The sequence below is a fragment of the Physeter macrocephalus genome, chromosome 6 (assembly GCF_002837175.3).
Source record: "Physeter macrocephalus isolate SW-GA chromosome 6, ASM283717v5, whole genome shotgun sequence".
NCBI classification, from domain to species: Eukaryota; Metazoa; Chordata; class Mammalia; order Artiodactyla; family Physeteridae; genus Physeter; species Physeter macrocephalus.
Genome location: NC_041219.1, coordinates 14,769,076 through 14,791,085, shown reverse-complemented (window position 1 = coordinate 14,791,085; position 22,010 = coordinate 14,769,076). Strand labels below are relative to the sequence as shown.

The window sequence follows — 22,010 nt, the reverse complement described above, 5'->3', positions numbered from 1 at the left end:
TACACATACCCAAACTGATGTCATTTTTTTTTTTTTACTTTACAGGAGCCATCTAGAACAGTTTCAGGCAGATACAAAAGGTAAGAATCCTTAAGTTATGACTAACAACATATTGTAGACATAAGTGTAATGTCTTCCTGACCATGGCTTAACTAACTAGAACTGTTTCAAGCAGCTGTTTGAAAAATAAGAAACCTTAATATTGTGCTTTTAAAAAGAAATTACATCGTAGGCAGGAGTGTAATGTCTTTCTGACCACGACTTATTCTGACATACTCTGCAGTCTTTGAACACTGCACACACCATGAATTTGTAAGGGTTTGATGAACTTAGCAAAAGAAAAACTGAGTCATTTTCCCTTGTGTATTTAAACACGGAAAATACAGATATACCATCTGTATTAGTCAGCTTGGGATACCATAACAAAATACCATAGACAGGATGGCTAGAGCAGAAATTTATTTTCTTACAGTTCTAGAGGCTGTAAAGTCCAAGCTCAGAGTGTCAGCGTGGTCTGGTTCTGATGAGGGTTCTCTTCCTGACTTGCAGAGAGCTGCCTTCTTACTGTGTCCTCAAATGGTGGAGAGAGAAGGGGTGGCTTCCCTGGTGTCTCTTTTGATAAAGACACTAATCCCATCATGAGGGCCCCACCCTCATGACCTCATCTAAACCTAATTACCTCCCAAATGCCCTGCTTCCAAATATACCATCACATCGGGGTTAGTGCTTTCAGCGTATGAATTTTAGGAGTATCCAATTCATTCTGATCTTAGTTCATTCAGGCCACTATAACAAAATATCACAGACAACAGAAATTTATTTCTCACAGTTCTGGAGCCTGGAAGTCAGAGATCAGAGTGCCAGCCGGGTCAGGTTCTGGTTGGTGAAGGCCCTCTTGCCAGTTGCAGACTAACAGCTTCACACTGTGTCCTCACATGGTGGAAGGGGCTAGAGAGCTCTGTGGGATTTCTTTTATAAGAGCACTAACTCCATTCATGAGGACTCCACCTTTGTGACCTAGGCACCTCCCAAAGCCTCACCTCCTATTACCCTTACATTGGCTGTTAGGATTTCAACAGAATTTGCGGGGGGACACAAACATTCAGACCCTAGCAAGTCCATAGCACCAGCTATACACAAGGAGTAATGCTTTTATCAGAAAATGTGTTTGAGTGTGTATGCACACGTATAGGAGGAAAGTCACAATTAAGTATAAGTTGTTTAAAGGAGATGACTGAGATATTAGCTTCTTTCCCTGTTGAAGCCATGAAGGTTGCAGAAGGTGTGGCCATGCTTGTGCTAATAATTATGGAATAATGGTAAATCTTATCAAGTGCTTATAATGTCCAAGAAGCTTTACATAGAGATCTCATTCAATTCTCAAAGTTATATTGTAAGGTAGGTACTGTAGGTATAATATTTACTTTCATTTTGTAAGTGAGGGAAGTGGGATAAAAAGGTAGAATCATTTCACTGCGCTTACGAAGCTAGTGAACAGAAGGGTCTGGATTTTAACTCGGGCAACCTGACTCCAGAACCCACATGCTTGCACAAGACAATCTACCTAGATTTATACACATAAAACCTCTGTCTTCCCCTTCTTTTATGTTAAAGTTTAAAATATTTGGTTAAAAGTTGTGGTTATTATAATTCATCTAAAATAAAACATTGATTAAGAAGAGCCCTAATTTTAATACTAAATTATTATACAGATAAAGTTCAATGTTTAACTTTTTTTTAAATAAATAAATTTATTTATTTATTTTTGGCTGCATTGGGTCTTTGTTGCAGTGCGTGGGCTTCTCATTGCGGTGGCTTCTCTTGTTGCAGGGCATGGGGCTCTAGGTGCGCGGGCTTCAGTAGTTGTGGCGCAAGGGCTTAGCTTCTCCGTGGCATGTGGGATCTTCCTAGACCCGGGCTCGAACCCGTGTCCCCTGCATTGGCAGGCGGATTCTTAACGACTGCAGCACCAGGGAGGTCCCAGTGTTTACCTTTTAAAAGAGATAAGAAGGCCAAGGTAATCAACAGTTGACTAAGTAGGTCTGATACGTTTGCCACTGCTGCTGCTTTTATTTTCATTTCTGAGTAATTTTGATGTAGATATAATGAAACTTGTGCTTGGTAATTTTTACTTAACATGAATAGTTTAAACTGGAAAGACTCTTTTCTTTTGCTAGCAAGCATTGCCAATCAAATAGCTTTGATTTGGCCTATTTCCAGGCCACATTTTCAAACCAAAAGAGGTTTTATCATCAGTTTTTGGTTTGGGGAATAAAAATAAACTTCAGTAACTTATCAAGTTTGCTGTATCATTCATACATATTTAATCCTTATTAAAGTATAAACCTTAAATTATAATTGGCACTTTTCAGATTTGCATTCTTTAGTTAGAATCATTAGGGGAATAACTTTCTTACAAATCCTCATCAAAAGCTTTATTTACATATTGTGTTAAATTAGGTAGAAAATTGATTTCAAATGGTGTATGTTTTTATTTTTAAGCTTGTTTTGGAGTATAATTGCTTTACAATGTTGTGTAAGTTTCTGCTCTACAGTGAAGTTAATCAGCTGTATGTCCCTTCCTCTTGGATCTCCCTCCCCTCCCCATCCCACCCATTTTTAGACCGTTATTTTACTTGTGACCTGTTCATATACTTGTTACTTCTTTTATTTTCATAGCCTAAAGCACATGGTTTGTTACTTTTCAGCTCTCAAAGGTTTAGCCATGTTTAATACTGTTATAAAACAAGCAACAAAAATTTTTTTTAAAAGTTTCTAGTCATTATTCATGGACTCATAGCAACTCGTAGTTGAACACACACCAAATAAAAACAAACATAAAATCTAGATCTGAAATTATCAATTCCTTATCTAGAGGAATTTGTTACATTGTATATCAACAGTTCATTACTTTCATTAATCTGTCAGCAAGTTGTAGCAAAGACTGGAGAATGTATGTTTTTTGGAGAAGGGTGTCTGCTGATTAATGGGGGTGAAAAAAGGAGGAATGGGCTAAAGGATAGAAATTTGGCGTTATATGTTAGAAAATATTTTCAGCAAACCAAATAACTTATGATATATATACGACTAGACAAACTTAAAAAGTCATTAGAGGGTACAAGCCACCCACAAGACTAGTTTGTTTGCTCTTGTAAATTATGGATTAAATATTAAATTTTTTCTTACAGATATCAGGGATATACTTTTTAAGCATTGAGTTTGTTAAGCAGTCACTGTAGTTAAGCTCTATTTTATTGAATCAACTCCTGTTTACCTAGAACATCTCTTAACATATTCACTGAACTCCTTTTTAAAACATGATTAAATAACTTTGGATAATTATTTGGAGGGGGGCGTCTTGAAATTTCTGAAACTCAAGGTTTAAGAAAGATGGATCAGTGGTCATGTATTTTTGGGGTTGTTTTCCCCCAATGTGTAATTTTCTTAGTAGAATGTTTACTTGGTTAAGTTTATAGTGATCTCTTTAGGATAATTCATTATACTTAACATACCAGAAATGAACATGTATGATAGCCCCTAAATGGAGAAACTTAAATTTCTAACAATGAGATAGGTTATAAGCTATAGCATATTAATATAAAGTTACAATACAGGCATTAAACTGATTCTTTAGAAAACCATTAATTATAGGAATTAATAATTATAGGAAAATTATTACCTATTTATGTTAAATGGAGAGGGAAAGCATATTACAAAGAGTATGATATAAAACAACGCCTGTCGTAATGTATATAAACGTTCTTAACTTGAACTCTATTGATGAGCTGCTAAAATTCTATGTAGAAGAATATCATGGTTATCTGGGAGAAGAGCTATATTTTTCATCAGATTTTCAAAGAGATCTGCAATCCAAAAAGGTTATGAACTCCTAATATATTGTAGACTATAACAGCCGTTATCTCTGGGTTGGTGGAGTTACTGGAGATATTGATTCATGTTATCTGTTTCCCACAGTGAATATGTATCACAATTTTAATAAAGAGTCTGAGAGATGATTTGGATCTTTAGTTGTTGCTGTGTCTGTGTGTGTCTGTGTGTGTGTGTGTTTAAAGGGAGAAGAGAGAGAAGACCTACACAGAGTGAGGGGCTGTTTGGGACAGTGGTGGTGGAATTGAATAAGGTAGTGAAACATTAAAAATATGGAGACCAGTCATGTACTTCTTGGTTATTTAATAATTTCACGACTTACCTAATACTTCTAAATATTTGGTATCCATTCTAAAACTAGGATTTAACTTATGGGTCTTGTCTTTCTTCTAACTGCTAAGGTTTAAAATATCTATTTTAGTGGAAAATTCCTCTAGCTGTAATCTCATAATGCTGCCAATCTTGTTCTCGTGATAGTTTTATCCCCCAACAGAACACCTTCTAGTCTTTCCACAGAAAATATGAAAATTCCCAGAGGGGGAAAATTTCGGTAAATGGTGGTATTTATCTTTGACGATACTGTTTATTCTTTTTCCTTTTCTGCACATTATGGTTAATACTTTGTAGCTAAGGGCAGAGGGGGATTCTTTTTGGAATTGTATTGGTTAGAGATTTGTGTTAACATTCCTGAATAGAACGTTACAATCTTTTTGGAGTTAATAAAACAATCTTTTTTTCTGGGTATTTTGTGCTGCACATATCCAGCCCTCAAAAATAGGTTAAAAACATTTCTGTTTTTAAAATAAACAGAGCTAAATTTGGTAATAAGATCAAGTTAACACAGTTATTCACAATTATGACAGTGTTCTTTACAGACCTAATACCTAATGGGGATAAATCACTGATTATGTTTTTCAGTAATAATTATTCCTTGTTTTGAGTTTGTATATTATCACTTGTGTACTGACAGGCCTAATGTGAAGGATTTTTTAAATTGTTAATAGGTTAAACTTTTTGAAATGCTGTTTTAAGCTTGTACATCAAGCAAATACAAACATATTAAGGGATATCCACATTTTTAGGTTTTCTTTTGTAGTTGTCAGCGTTGTGGATTCTACTTGAATAATCTGTGGTTGATGCAGATGGGTGGACTTCTTGTTAAGTGAAAGGTCCTTTAAAATGATTCTAATGCTCTTTTGTAACATGATAGATAATGGCTTTGGTGATACCTTACCCTCTTGATTTTCTTCCTACCACTTTGCCAGTATTTCCCAGTTTTTATTTGTAGTTCTTCCTTTCCTGTACTTACTCTTTATGTGTTGGTGTTACTCAGCTCTTTGTCTTAGACTTTATTCTCTTTTTGTTCTGTGTATTTGTTCTAGAAATTTCTTTCACTCTGGTGACTTTGGTAACTGTATATACCTATGTTGATGATTCTAAATCATTAGCTCTATACCTATATAACCAACAACTTTCAAATATCTACTTTTAGATATCTTAGAAGCATCTTAAACTCAGCATGTTCAAAAGTAAACTTGTGAAACTTCGTGGATTTCAGTAGTTGGTATCAAAATCCATTCTTGCTCAACTCAGAAATCTGGACATTGCTTTTGACTCTTTCTTTCTTCCTTCCTTCCTTCCTCCCTCCTTCCTTTCTTCCTTTCCTTCCCTTCCCTTCCCTTTTTCTTTTTCTTTTTCTTTTTCTTTCCTCCCCTCCCCTCCCCTCCCCTTTCTTCACTACCTCACTTAAGTTCAGTCATTGTAGCTCCAGTGCCAACCCACCAATCTAGGACACCATCTCTCTTTTTAAAATAAATAAATAAATTAATTAATTAATTAATTAATTTTTGGCTGCGTTGGGTTTTTGTTGCTGCGTGTGGGCTTTGTCTATTTGTGGCAAGCAGGGGCTACTCTTCGTTGTGGTGCCCGGGCTTCTCATTGTGGTGGCTTTTATTGTTGCGGAGCACAGGCTCTAGGTGTGTGGGCTTCAGTAGTTGTGGTGCACGGGCTTAGTTGCTCCGTGGCATGTGGGATCTTACCAGACCAAGGATCGAACCCTCGTTCCCTGCATTGGCAGGCGGATTCTTAACCATTGCACCACCAGGGAAGTCCAGGGACACCATCATCTCTTACATAGATGATTACAATACCCTTCAAACTGTTCTCGCTGCCTTCAGTTTTGCTCATTTCCAGTGCATTTTATTAAAATGATTCTGTCACTTTCCCTGCTTTAATGATTTCCTATTACCTTTAAATGAGTCTAAACTGGTCTCCAAGGCAGGGTGATGCACAAGATAATGTTAGGATGCAGGAGGAAAATATTAGATCTTCTGTTTATATTTACCTTTTAATCTAAAAGACAGTAAGACATTTACAGTCATCCCTTGATATTTACGGAGGGGGGATTGGGTCCAGGGCCCTGAGGATACCAAAATCTGTGGATGCTCAAGTCCCTTATATAAAATGGTGTATTTGTACATAATCTATGCACATCCTCCTGTATACTTAAATTATCTCTAGAATGTTTATAGTACCTACTACAATGTGAGTGCTATATAAATATAAGTTTGGCTTCTTGGAAATTTCTAGCATTTTTCCCCCCTGAATATTTTCGATGTGGGTTGGTTCAGTCTGTGGATGTGGAACCCACAGATTCGTAGGGCCCACTGTATACTTAATAGCTAGCACTATGTACTTGTTATTTACTCCCTTGTTCTATGTATCAGATGATTATTTAGTATTTGAGGTATCCTGAGGAAAGTGTGCTTTATTCACTTTCTAAATGTTGCACAATAGTGTAATTTGAATGGCTAGATGGATTTATGAATTATTATGTTGTTTAACTAATACAAAATGGATAGGTGGGGGGGGAATTTAAGGAGACTATAAAAACAAGTATGTAAACGCAAAGGTGATCATGTGGTTGTTCAGTTGGCAAGATACATGAAATCAGATCTGTTCTTATAAATTAGAAAAAAATTTTGATGCTTGCTTTGGAGTTTTAAGTGAAAATTTTAAAAACTTTAAATTCTTACTGTGAGGCATCTCTGCTGTTTCAGACATTAAAAATCAAATATGCATGCTCATTTTAGAACTACACCTTCAAATCTCTATATATCACAAAGAGTTAAGATAAGTTCCTCAGAAGTAAAGCATATTCAAATTATACCTTCATTAAAGATATTATAGTCAATTTTTGTGAAAACAACAAAATTTGTACCATAAATAAAATGTGTATTTAGGCACTTCCCTGGTGGTGTAGTGGTTAAGAATCCGCCTGCCAATGCAGGGCACACGGGTTTCATCCCTGGTCTGGGAAGATCCCACATGCCATGGAGCATCTAAGCCCATGCGCCACAGCTACTGAGCCTGTGCACCACAACTACTGAAGCCTGCCCGCCTAGAGCCCGTGCTCCACAACAAGAGAAGCCACTGCAATGAGAAGCCCGTGCAACGCAACCAAGAGTAGCCCCCGTTCGCCGCAACTAGAGAAAGCCTGCGCACGGCAACAAAGACCCAACACAGCCAAAAAAAAAAAAAAGATGTACATTTAAAATTCTTTTCACCCCTTTATGTTAAATATTTTGTGATACAGATAATATTTTAACAGTATCATATTATAAATCATATTATTTGATTTACATATGTTTGTATAATAAAGTATATATGAATATGTAATATATAACCAAATATAATGATATTGTAAATCGATTATAAAGATAGTAGATAAATATACATACCAATGTGTATGTAATGAATAAATTCGGAGACTATTAGTTGAAATTCTTCATAAAATAGCTTTCAGGTCTCCTGCTTGCTTTTCCAGTGTCATATCTTGCTTTCAGGTCTCCTGCTTGCTTTTCCAGTGTCATATCTTATCACCCCTATATTTACCTTTCATGCTTTAGCCATATTGGATTTTTCTGTTTCTCAAAGGGCCACGTACTCTTTGTTTCTAGATATTTACACATTCTTATTCCTCTTTTAAGTCTGAGTTTAAACATTCTTTAGCATAATGCTGCTCAAAGTGTGGTCCTTGAACTGTTTTTAAGTAATCCATGACAAGGTAAGAATAAAACTTAAGAGTAAATATTTAGAAGCCTGAATTGCATTTTAACATTGTCATCATCACACCTAAGTGCATGATAAGCGGAATCTTTTTAGAACAGGATATCGACTAGTTCAGGTGCTATGGTACGTACGTGATTTTTTTTAATTTAAGTTTTTAGAGCAAAATTGAGGGAAGGGTACAGAGATTTCCCATATAAACCTGTCCCCACACATGGATAGCCTCCCCATTATCAACATTCCTCAACAGGGAGGCACATGATGAACTTACACTGACACATCATAACCACCCAAAGTCCATAGTTTACATTATGGTTCACTCTTGGTGTTGTACATTCTGTGAGTTTGGACAAATGTATAATGACATGTATCCATCACTATGGTATCATTTTACTCTCTGATCTTTTTATTCTCTCCATAGTTTTTCCTTTTCCACAATATCATATAACTGAAACCATACAGTATATAGCCTTCTCAGATTGGCTTCTCACTTATTAATATGCATTTAAGTTTCCTCCATATCATTTCATGGCTTGATAGCTTATTTCTTTTTAGTGCTGAATAATATTCCATTTTCTGTAGTTTATTTGTCTATTCACCTTGAAAGGACATCGTGGTTGCTCCCAAGTTTTGGCAATTATGAATAAAGCTGCTATAAACACCCACATGCAGGTTTTGGGGTAGACATATGTTTTCAGCTCCTTTAGGTCAATACCAAGGAGCATGATTGGTGGTAAGAGTATATTTAGTTTTATAAGAAACCATGAAACTGTCGCTGAAGCGGCTGTACCATTTTACATTCCCACCAGCAGTGAATAAGGGTTCATGTTACTCCACATCTTCACCAGCATTGATCCTGATTTTAGCCATTTTAATATGTGTACGGTGGTATCTCATTTTAGTTTGCATTTCCCTGATGATATATGATATGGAGCATCTTCTCATATGCTTATTTACCATCTGTATATCTTCTTTGCTGAGGTGTCTATTAAGTTCTTTGGCCTATTTTTCAATCGGGTGGTTTGTTATTGTTGAGTTGTAGAATTCTTCGTATACTTTGGATAACAGTTCTTTATCAGATGTGTCTTTTGTAAATATTTTCTCCCAGGCTGGCTTGTCTTCTTGTTTTCTTAACATTGTCTTTCACAGAGCAGAAATTTTTAATTTTAATGAAGTCCAGCTATCAGTTTCTTTCATGGATTGTGCCTTTGGTGTTTTATCTAAGAAGTCATCAGCATATCCAGGGTTTTCTACATTTTCTCCTATGTTAGTTATCTTCTAGGAAATTTTGTAGTTTTGCATTTTTCATTTAGGTCCGTGATCCATTTTGAAGTAACTTTTGTGAAGGGTATAAGGTCTTTGTCTTATTTTTCATTTTTTGCATGCGGATGTCCAGTTGTTCCAGCATCATTTGTTGAAAAGACTGTTTTGTTCCATTGCATTGCCTTTGCTCCTTTGTCAAAGATCACTTGTGGGTTATTTATATGAGTCTCTTTCTGCTTCCATTGCTGTTCCATTGCTCTGTTTGTCTCTTCTTTCACCAGTATTGCACTGCTTGATTACTGTAGCTTTATAGTAAGTCTTGAAGTTGGGTAGCGTTAGCCCTCCAACATTGTTCATTAATATTGTGTTGGCTATTCTGGATCTTGCCTCTCCATGTAAACTTTAGAATTAGTTTGTCAATAGCCACAGAATGATTTGCTAAGATTTTGATTGGGCTTGCATTGAGCCAGTAGATCAGTAGGAAATGAAAGTTGGGAAGTAGTGACATCTTGCCAATATTGACTCTTCCTATCCATTAACAGGGATTATTTCTCTATTTAGTTCTTCTTTGGGATCTTTCATTCGAGTTTTGTTGTTTTCCTCACGTAGATGTTGTACATATTTGGTTAGATTTATACCTAAGTATCTCATTTTGGAGAGAGCTAATGTAAATGTATTGTGTTGTTAATTTAAAATTCCATTTGTTCAATGCTAGCGTGTAGGAAAGGGATTGACTTTTGTATGTTAACCTTTATCTTGCAACCTTGCTATAATTGCTTATTAGTTCCAGGAATTTTTTGGTGTGGATTCTTTCACATTTTTTCCATAGATGATCTTATCGTTTGTGAACAAAGACAGTTTTATTTCTTCCTTCCCAGTCTGTATAACTTTTATTTCCTTTTCTTGTCTTATTGCATTACCTAGGACTTCCAGTAAGATGTTGAAAAGGAATGGTGAGGGGTGGGACATTCTTGCCTTGCTCCTGATCTTAGCAGGAAAGCTTTTGAGTGTCTTACCATTTCATATGATGTAGGTTTTTTGTAGGTATTCTTTATCAAGTCAAGGAAGTGTTCCCATCTGTGCTTAGTTTGTCCAGTTTTTATCATAAATAGATGTTAGATTTTATCAAATGCTTTTTCTGAATTTATGTGTGATCATGTGATTTTCTTTAGCCTGTTACTGTGATAGGTTACATTAATTGATTTTTTTTAACTGTTGAACCAGCCTTGAATAAATCCCACTTGATTTTGGTGTATAATTCTTTTTATACATTCTCGAATTTGATTTGCAAATATTTTGTTGAGGATTTTTGCATCAATGTTCATGAGACATCTTAGTGTTTAGTTTTCTTTTCTTGCGATATCTTTGGTTTTGGTATTAGGGTAATGCTGGCCTCATAAAATGAGTTAGGAAATATTCCCTCTGCTTTTATCTTCTGGAAGAGATTTTAGAGAATGTGTATAATTTCTTCCTTAAATGTTTGGTGGGATTCATTAGGGAATCCATCAGAGCCTCGTGCTTTCTTTCTGTCTTGCAAGGTTATTAATTACTGATTCAATTTCTTTACTACATACAGGCCTATTCAGATTGTTTGTTTCTTCTCGTGTGAGTTTTGGCAGATTGTATCTTTCAAGGAATTGATCTATTTCATCTAGGTTATCAAATTTGTGGTCAGAGTTGTTCACAATATTCCTTTATTATCATTTTAATGTCCATGGTATCTTTAGTGATAGTCCCTCTTTCATTTCTGATGTTAGTTTTCTGTGTCCTCTCTTTTTCTTAGTTAGCTTGGCTAGAGGCCTATTGCTTATATTGATATTTTCAAAGAAATATTTCAAAGAAATAACTTTCATTGATTATTCTGTATTGGTTTCCTGTTTTCAATTTCATTGATTTCTGTTCTGGTTCTTGTTATTCTCTTATTCTGCTTATTTTGGATTTAATTTGCTCTTTCTTTTCTAGTTTCCTAAGGTAGAAACTTATTCATTTTAGATCTATCTTCTTTTCTAATATATGCATTCATTGCTATAAATTTCCCTCTAAGCACTGCTTTTACTGCATTCCACAAGTTATAAGTTGTGGGTTCATTATCGTTTTGTTCAAAATATTTTAAAATTTCTCTTGAGATTTCTTCTTTGACCTATGTGTTATTTAGAAGTGCACTGTTTAATCTGCATGTTATTTTGGGGCTTTCCAGTTATATTTCTGTTACTGGTTCTAGTCTAATTCTGTTGTGGTCTAAGAGCAGACATTATATGATTTCTGTTCATTTAAATTTGTGAAAGTGTGTTTTATGGTTCAGAATATGGTTTATCTTGGTTAGTATACCATGCAAGCTAGAGAAGAATGTGTATTCTGCTCTACCTGTGTTATTTTTATGTTAGTCATTTGTAACCCAAAATGTGTAAGAATTGAAGAAGGATTTATTTACCTTAAAAATCATGTGTTAAATTTAATCAGGCATATTCTTGTTCCATAAGTAAAATAATTAAAAAGTAAGTATATAATAGTTAAATCAAAATAAAAAAAATAAAAACTAAAAATCTTTTTTATTCTTTTCAATTTCTGCTTTTGTTAGTATTATCTAAATCTAGGAAGTAAAATTTATATTCTTTATTTTCAATCTTAATTTACTTATGATAAAGGAAGCTTTCCTAGATTTTTTTTTTTTCATGAAGAAAGATACATCTTTTCTGAATGTGACAGTAATACTAAACCAAATGATGATGATGGAAGTAATTTCAAAGAGGTACAGACCAAAAGAGTTTGTACTAGTTTTGTTGGGAAGTATCCTCCCTCCTATATTGAGTTCAATTTTTAGCCATTATTGATGGGAAGTGCTAAAACCACAGTGGGTTATTTGCAGTGATGTACTGGCTGCTAAAACAATAAAACCATCAAAATTTAAGTGGCATTTACATGCATGACATAATTATATTCACAACCACAAATGCCTTATTTGAAAGAAGAACTATTACAGTTAAGAAGCTGACAGAAGCAGATCTTCAGGATTTCATATGTATTCAGTATTTCATTAGTATTTTGTGAGTTTCTTTTACAGTCTGGCTTCAGGTTGCTAACATTAAAAAACTACACACAAATGACAAGACAAAAATGTTTGCTGGAAGGTGTTGGATTAATCTGTAGCAAAGAAGGTAGTTCATGTAATACTTCCCAGCAACACCCATAGCTTGGTATATTTAGGGACAGTTTTAGTCATACAGAAGACCAACTCTTAGACAAATCAGGATAGCAAAGGAATTTTTGTTACAATATGATCAACACACTGATTTTGCTAACATGACAGTAATGTGAAGGAAGAATTTATTTTTCAGCTTCCTTGCTGACAAACACAGCTTGCTCTGAATTATATATAAAACTTTGAAGAGTTAACAAGTCAACAAATATGGTTTGGTGTTTTGCTTTGCTTTGCAGGAGTATGTTCTGATTATTATATAGACAGTGACAGGGAGAAAATGTTGGAACTTGTGCCAGAATGTAAATCAACGTCCTGCTTGTTTCATTGAGAAAGTCTTGTTATGTCGGCTGAACTAAATAGTATACTTGGTATACCAACTAAATTAACAGTTCACTAAAAGTATGAATTACTTAAACACTAATACATTAAATTTGAGGTTTTAAAAAAACTAAGTGATAGTTTGGAAGTTGAGCCAATCAACTGTTACCATATGCTGAGGTATACAATAATTTTTAAAGGGAAATTTTCAGGCAAAGTATTTGACCTTTGGCATGAACACTTCATGTTTTTACAAGATAAAAAATCAGGTTTTGTAAATCAACTATACTTCCATTTAAAAAAAAAGAAACTAGTTTGGTCCCCAGCTTTAAAAATATGTGAATTAAGTTTATTTGTCTGATAGCATCATTCTTTTTAAAAAAATGATCTTAATTAGCCTTTCATGCAAGAAAGAAATATCAAATGTTTTCAGTGTTACATAAGGTCAAAGGACAAAAATGAAAGTTAGAAATTTTGGGGGAAAGATTCTTCAAATTGTTATGATGGGTTCCACAATTTATCAGTAAGTAGGTGATGATTTTAGTACTGCACTGTTGCAAAATGTTATAATCATATACCTTACAAATTTGATAAGACATTTTGAATTTTATTTTCCATCAAAAGAAAACCCATGCATAGGAAATTAATAGATCAAGAATCTATTATTTTTCATCAAAAGTTATTTTAGATTTAACTATACTTTTGATGGATAAATTATTGGAACTGGCTACCAATAAAGAATTGAGGACAAATTTTGAAAAGTGTCATTTCTGCATGTTGGGTAGAAGTTAAAACTGAATATCCTGAGCGTGCTAAAATTGCTTTAAAGTATCTTCCCCTGTTCTGGTCAATATACATCTGTGAAACTAATTTCTCTGTTGTGAGTGCTACTAAAACAAATCATAGAGGTAGTTTAGATATACCTTACCCCTTGTGATCAGCATTGTCATCAGTCCAACGTAGATTAGGTAAATTAGCAAGAATGATGCCAGCCTCCAAAAGAGCCCCCAGGAAGCTCTACCTCCTGGTATTTTCACCTTGTGTCATCCCCTTCCACATTCAACATGGGGTTGATGTGATAGTATGTCACTTCTGAGATTAGGTCATAACAGAGACTGCAGTGTCTGTCTTGGTTGTTGTGTCGCTTTCTTTCTGGAAGCCAGCTGCCTTGTCGTGAACAGCCCAGTAGAGAGGCCCTCATACTGAGGAATTGAGGCTTTTGGCCAACAGCCAGCAAGAAGGCCTTTTGCCATCAGCTCTGTGAGTGAGGCAAATTCTCCAGTCCAGACAAGCCTTCAGATGACTGTAGCCCTGACCAACATCTTGACTAAAACCTTATAAGAGACCCTGAATCATGAGCACCCAGCTAATCTGCTTCCAGATTGCTGACCAACAGAAATTGTCAGATAATAACTGTGTTGTTTTAAGCCACTAAGTTCTGGCATATTTTTTTATGCAGTAATAGATAACTAATGCAAAAGCAAGAAGCAAGCTTATTTGTTATATTAAAAACTTTAAATATTGACATATGCTATTAGTTCAGAGTGTGTGAATTGGTGTTTAATATGAAGAATGGCTATTTCAGTGATAACTTTTGGTTAAATAAGAATTATGAAATGACAAAAGTTGCTAGTGCGATAGCTGTTTTCTATAATTGCCTATATGCATACTTCAAATGAAAATTATGCAGTTTTATGTAATTCTTTTCTCTTTTTGTTTATCCTATTTTTGAAATATAATTTTATGGGTCTGAATCTAATAAAACATTTAGGCTTGTATTTTGTATGGCCTTTTTTACTTTTATTTTTCCAGTTCATTTTTGTTTGCTCTTACAAAAGTATTGGTCCATGGGGACTTCCTTGGTGGTGCAGTGGTTAAGAATCCGCCTGCTAATGCAGGGGACACGGGTTTGAGCCCTGGTCTGGGAAGATCCCACATGCCGCGGAACAACTACTGTGTGCCACAACTACTGAGCCTGTGCTCTAGAGCCCGCGAGCCACAACTACTGAGCCCGCGTGCTGCAGTTACTGAAGCCTGTGTGCCTAGAGCCTGTGCTCCGTCACAAGAGAAGCCACCTCAATGAGAAGCCCGTGCAGCACAATGAAGAGTAGCCCCTGCTCGACGCAATTAGAGAAAGCCTGTGTGCAGCAATGAAGACCCAAAGCAGCCAAAAAAAAAAAAAGTGTTGGTCCATGATGTAATGGAATTTAAAAATAAAAGGAGAAAGAAAGTGGTTCTTCACTACAGATAGGCTACATTAGGTCCCCCTGTCATAGTTCTCAGAGTACCTTACACTTACCTTATTGTGATGGTTGTCTTGCTTTATTGTCATTGGTTATATTCCTGTTACACTGAAAGCTCTGAAAGTCAGAGTCCGTGTTTGCCCATCTGTGCCTGTTCCATCTTCAGTACTCATAACAGTGTCTGGTACTTAGCAGCTACTCAGTAGATACTGGTCAAAAGAATTAATTAAAAAAATTTTTTTATTGTGTTGGAATAATGATTAACTTCCATAATTATAAATAAGTTGACTATTATAACCATGTGTCCTCAGGGGAATGATAATTGTTTAGGGTGAATAGAAAATACTCTTGGCACTCTTCTTGCTGAATATTAGGTATCTTTAAAAATTTTGTATCTTTTTTATTTCCATAGCACAACCACTGCCTCTGAAGAAGATGTCTCAAGTAGATTTCCCCGAACAGATAGAAGTGGGTTCAGCAGGTATAACAGGGATGCAAATGCTTCAGGTAATTTGGTCTCAAGTAGCACATTGGAAAAGAAAATTGAAGATCTTGAAAAGGTACGAATTACAAATTATTTAAGATTTATGAAATTAATATACCATTGGGATTCCTTTTTCACTTTCATAGCAGCAGAGAGAGAAAAATTGAAATGTGTAAGGAAGAGACAGTGTCAAAAAGGGGAAAAGAATGAGGGGCACTAATGGAAGATACCATTAGTGTTAATCGGTACTTCCATGTGTAGTCAAATAAAAGCTTTGAATCGCTCTTAATTATATATTTTCTAGATGCATAGTGGCTAAGCATTTTCTGATTTCCTTAATACTTTTCTGTCCAGTTCTGTTGATGTTAAAACTTTTAGAAATGGAGCCAGCTCTTGAATTGGTTAATATTTAATGGATACTCTAATTTTGCCAAGTGTTATCTTTAATATATTGAAAACAATCTTTGCCTTTGAAATGGTCAGAAGTCTCTGCTAGCAGTATGTACTACTGTGTGTTTATTATATTATCTGTACAGATTATAGACTTTCTTCTGGGTTGTGAGTTAGAGCCTAGAGCCACTGTGGTGTTTGAAACAATTTTAAGGATAAACCTGTTTAGGGGTATCTTTGAGAACATCTCAAATGAATATTGGCATTAATTTATTAACCATGAGGTCTCAACTTTGTTCTGTATACATTCAATCCCTAAAATTGATAACGGTGCTGAATTACTTTCTGATTGTTGAAAGTGTGCTTTATTTTGCTGAACTGAAACTATTCCTTGTGATATAAAAATTGTTTTAAGTAGAGATTGAATTTTAAAAATAGTTTGTTTTTATAATATTATGATTATTTTTAGTTCACATTTGAACTTTAACCCTAGTTTCTGTGAGTTTAAATTAAAAACTTTAAGGAATACATAGTATAATAGTTTTCAAGGGGGTTCTTCAGAAGGGCTTTTAAAGTTCCACAAGAGTTTGGATTGAGTTCCTAGTAGTTGGCAGCAGCTGATTAATGAGGCTGGCTGGCTGCTTTCCTCTGAGGGTGAGTAAGAAAGAAGCCAAATTCTATGTGAGACCTTTTCAGTTCTGCTTCACTTTTGCCCCCAAGGTGGCTGACCCAGGGTAACGTCCTGGCTTCTGAATAAGATTTCTTTGGAAAAGGTGTTGCATTGTTTAAAGAAAAAAAAAGTTTAAAAACCAGTAATCGTTTTCAGTTCCTTCGTTTTATCCGTTGTCACTTAACTGGCAGAGCCAAAAGTAAAATGGAGGATCATTATTTTTCTGTTTAGAGTTTTCCATAGAGCCATCTCCTTTTATTAAACTTTGTATTTTTTATTAAAATTTTGAATTTCCTTCAACAGGGTATTAGTCATTAAATGTTAAGATATTTTATTACTAATGGTGGTGATCAACTAAAGAGCTAAAGTCATTTAGTATTGGTATTTGTTAAAAACTTGGGTAAACATAGATTTAATCAGAAGTATATTTTACAACTCCTGTATTCCTCTCATTCTCTGGTTCTTTTCTGGGATGGGGTCCTCCTTCCCTTACCAAGTGACTTAAGAAATTCATTGGAAATCTTCATGTATCTAAGGTACTTCACCAGACTTAGCAGATGTAAGCTATTTAAGGTTATAAACAACTTGTTACTTCCCAATTAATACTTTGTAATTATATCTACCAGGAAGTGGTAAGAGAAAGGCAAGAAAACTTAAGACTTGTGAGACTAATGCAAGATAAAGAGGAAATGATTGGAAAACTCAAAGAAGAAATTGATTTGTTAAATCGAGTGAGTATTCACATATTTCAGTTTAATGGTTTCCTTTTTTTCTGTCAACTGGATGAAAATACGTAATTATGAAGAAATTATTTAATTTTAATAAATAATAATATGAACTAAATAGTTCATTCTTTTGTTAATGCGATAGTAATTTGTGGTAGCCAGAACCGTCATTTCATTCCATAAACTGATTTCCTCTGGCCAGTTACCAGTCAGTTGTATTTACTTAATATTGTTCTTTTGGGGATGGACCAGTGAATGGATTTGTTGTGTGTTTTGTTAGAGTCTGGAGGTAAGAGTCAGCTTGGTCAGCACCACACATAAAATGGTACTGGTACAGAGTTGCCCCAATGAAGAACTAAAATTGCTACTGTCTTGCCATAAGAAACTCCATAGGTCCTTGTCTTTGTGGTATTTTCACCACTTTTTTTTCTCCGTTTATACATATGCATCCTCAGCTTTAGGTTTAGCCTAAACCTAAGGTCTCTCTCTTTTTTTTTTCTCTTTCAGCCCTAGAATTTACTCCCTGCTTAAGAAACAGGTATTAATGCTAGGCCATACTTAGGTAAGGGTAATGAGGAGAGATTTCATAGTTTCCCTTTTTCGAAGGCTTTACATAAGATGGAGGAAAGAAATAAATTTGCTTCGGGGAAAAACGGAACAAATTCCTAATCCAATCTTAACTCTAATTCTAAAAGAAGAGAAAATAGAAACCTTCAACAAAAAAAAATAGAAAGCTTCATTATGTGCAGACTCATTCTAATACAGCTCTAACTGCAGGGTGTGGATGAGGACACTGAAACTGAGAGTTTAACTTGCTCAAGGTCATATGTAGTAATCACATAGTTATCTGCTGAGCCAGTATTTGACCCTCAGGTATTCAATAGTTTTAATTCTAAGTAAGCTCTTACATTCTTATAGACTGCCTTTCATCTTGGTTTGGAACATGGGCGTTCCTCTTTTGGTTCTAGAGTATGATTTAATAAAATCTTCAAATATTTTTATGTCTATGATGTATTTGCACTGTCTTAGGCAGTGTGTTCATTAAAAAGAATAATAAAACACCTGACCTTACAGAATTTATAATCTAGTAATGATATGTGAATGTATTTTATTATTTAATTCTAAATCTTAGGTAGGTCTCAGTTGTAGTGATTTTAGGAATCCCATATCTTTATTATTGTTAGTTTCAACAAATTCGTTTCCTAATATCATTCATTTAGTTTGTGAGTAAATACAAATTCTGTGTTTGTACATTTAAAAATCATTCACCTAATTGTTCAAAGACAGTATACTAAATGTATCAGAATTTTGCTATCCAGTAGTACACTTAGAATTCAAATTGATTTCTCCAAGTTTAGTATTTTGAATTGCAAGGATAAATCTATAAATTTCTGCTTTTCCAACCATCAGTAAATAGTCTACCTTGAAATAGTCTTTCTTCAAACTAAAACTTATGGTGGATTGTCTTTGTATTTACCAACTGGTTGTATATATGGTACTAAGATTAATATAGGGAACATAGAGCTAGAATCAGATAACTTTAAAGCACCTAGTTTAGTGGCTTTCGCATTTTTTTAAGCTTGAAACCTTTCCCTTAAACAAAATGTCATAGAGAAGCCTAACATAAATTGAACCAGATCAACTCTGTAAGCCCCAGACCTCCTTTTCTGTATACCTCAGTTCTGTCACCTCCCCAAATTCTCCCCCCTGCAACATGCATACTTGTCAAAGATCAGCAAGGTGGTAGGGGCACATCTAGAACCTGTACCTGGATCTTTTTTTTGTGTGTGGTACTCGGGCCTCTCCCGTTGCGGAGCACAGGCTCCAGACGCACAGGCTCAGCGGCCATGGCTCACGGGCCCAGCCGCTCCGCAGCATGTGGGATCTTCCCGGACCGGGGCACGAACCCGTGTCCCCTGCATCGGCAGGTGGATTCTCAACCACTGCGCCACCAGGGAAGCCCAATGTACCTGGATCTTTTTGATGCCTAATTTGATACAAGGTTGCATTCCAAGGCCCCAAACCTCATATTGACTGCATATGTATTTAGCCCTCAATTTGGGGAAGAAGGGATTTGTTTTTAACTAAAAACTTAAGTTATTTATAGTGATTAAAAATTGGAAGATTCACAATAAAGAATTCTGATTTCTGGCTTCTCATTAAAAACTGAAAGATCTGGTAAGAGCTGGCCTGCATTATCATGATACCAGTGAGGAGTCTAGTAGTGGATGCTGCCTTTAGGTGGGGCATATTCCTTCCATAGTTGTTTTCAGAACTAGCCCTCATTTGCAGACTAATTGCTTGTATGAATTATCTTTGAATGTATATTTTTGAAATTTTTTTTTATCACCTTCAGAATACTTTTAAGTGTTTTAAAAACTTACGTATTATTTTCCTTTTTGTTTCCTTAAGGACCTAGATGACATAGAAGATGAAAATGAACAACTAAAGCAGGAGAATAAAACTCTTTTGAAAGTTGTTGGGCAGCTAACAAGGTAGAAGATTCAAGGCTCAGTGTGGAAAAATATTTTAAAACTACTGATTGAATGTTATGGTTAGCGCTAGGACAGTATTCCTATGCTGTAATACTTTAAACTAACTAAGTATGTATATTTATTTCTAGAAAACAGTGGATGTTTATTTTCAAAATATTTCTTTTTCATTATCAGTTTCAAAAAGTATCAGCCTTTTATTTCACGAATAAGTAACATCTTTTAGTTATTAAACTGCTAGGTTATGCCTCTTTTGGTTTTGTGTGGTATTCAAATAATATGTGGTTTAAAGTTACAACCATCTGAATATATTTCATCAATGATAGTGCATTTTCTCCCTAAAAGAATATACATAGTCTTTGTTTACATGAATTCAAATACTTTTTAGGGAGTTACCTGCAAATGCCTTATTACTGATGTGTGCAACCTTTTATATGTTGATGATTTACTCATAAAGGTCTTTGTCTACTGTCATTTGTTCTCTCAACTTATTCTAAGCAATTTAGAGGAACATAGAGTCACACTCTTTTGTATAACAGTCATCTTTAAAAAGGAAAGCTATTATAAAAAGTCAGTTAATATCATAATACTAGTTGGCTAAATATAAAATTTAAGAGAATACTTGAATTATGCTATAGTAAATTAAAATGTACTATTTTGTATTCAAATATTGAAATAAATTTAAAATCACTTTGACTTCAGAAAAACATACAATTGTAATTTTAATGTAAAATTTCTTATGTAGGTACTACTTTTTTAAATTATTATTCCAAGGTTTATAAGTGAACATGGAGTATTTTAAAAGTTGTTTATTCATCAAGCCTAGAGAGTGTATACAATTTCAGGAAGAAGGAAAAAAAAATCCATATTTTTAATTATCATATGCATTAAAATCAAAACCAAAATATTTATCCACATTTAAAACATTTGTACTTACTGTAACAAAACAGTACGTAAACAGAAATAGTACTGAAATATTTTGCTTAATTTCTAACTTGGAGGATAACACTGTGACACAGTTGTTCCCATATGAGAGAATTATTCCCCTACCTCAAATTTAAGGGATTTTCTTCCTAACATTGGATTTTTAAATACAATTATTTTGAAGAATTATACAAATTTTCTCTTTTATTAAATAATAATGTTTAGAATTATTTTATATTACATTCTCATGTTGAGTAAGGAAACCTCCTTTAAAATACATTAAGAAATATCTGTCTGAAGTTGAATCTCAAACAGTATACTGGTACCCTTTTATCCAATTAATGTATGTAAATGGCTTGAACATAGTAAAAACCCATTTTGGGTAAAGGTAATAACTCTTTTACGTTCTAAGCCACTTCATTATTCACTGTTAGAAAAATAGGGAAGGTAGGACAATTGGGAAAAAATGCGGAGTGAATGATAAATATCAATGTTGAATTCTAAAACTCTGCTATAACCTAGATTGTGCCCTCTCCCCTCCCCCACACCCCCAATTCAGAAGTTTCAACCTTGACTAATCATCAGAATCATTTGGGTTGCTTAAAAAAGAATCCCTGGGTTATAGCTTCTAGATAGGTTTAGGTTGAGACCCTGGATAGAATTTTTAAAGCTCAACATCTAATGATTCTGATCATAATTTAGATTTGGAAACAGCTACCCTTGCCTCTTTCCTCCTATATCTTCCATTGGAAACCCTGAAATTAACATAATTTTAGCTATTAGCACTTTTTCACCGTTTAGTTTATTTAATAATTAACTTGGTCACTGGAGAAGTTCACATATGTCCATATATATATTTAGCAAAAAGTTCAATGTTAGATTACCAAACTTGATAAAGTTGTAGAATTACTGCATAAGGGCATCCTTTTTGGAGAATAGTCCCAGCATGGGAACAGTGATCTGCTGCCCACATGTCAAAGTGGTATGCCAGGCTCAGTCACCATCTTTGGTGGTGAAATCCTCATCTCCCTTTGTTTACCCTTAGGCGTATGGCAGAAATATCGGTGTTGCCTAGTTTCCCATCCATACTTTTGAAATGGATATTGTGAAAATGGTGTTAGTATCCAGCCTTAAAATGTATTAGTGTACTCGTTTTTCAATACGAGAAGTATTTTGAATTTTCTGTTTAATCCATTTGGAAGTAAAGGAATATTTCATTTCCTCCTTTAAAATTATACCAGGTATTAATGCTTTTAAAGACCAAGCTGTTTTAAAATTTTTCCTTTATTTCAGTTTATCAGGAGAATTTCCAACAATGATTTTTACATAACGGTACCTAGTGCAAA

The 22,010-nt window shown here is 34.7% G+C and overlaps 1 protein-coding gene across 1 annotated transcript in view; it reads left to right on the top strand.

Moving 5' to 3' along the window:
• Positions 1-21,094, top strand: part of PAWR (pro-apoptotic WT1 regulator) — a 100,202-nt gene extending 79,108 nt beyond the window's left edge. The window contains exons 4-7 of the mRNA XM_024122886.3: positions 46-80; positions 15,392-15,539; positions 17,150-17,254; positions 19,661-21,094. Of these exons, the coding sequence (XP_023978654.1) occupies positions 46-80; positions 15,392-15,539; positions 17,150-17,254; positions 19,661-19,747 (375 nt within the window). The 3' untranslated portion in view covers positions 19,748-21,094. The remainder of the gene's footprint in view (positions 1-45; positions 81-15,391; positions 15,540-17,149; positions 17,255-19,660) is intronic.
• Positions 21,095-22,010: the final 916 nt, after the last annotated feature.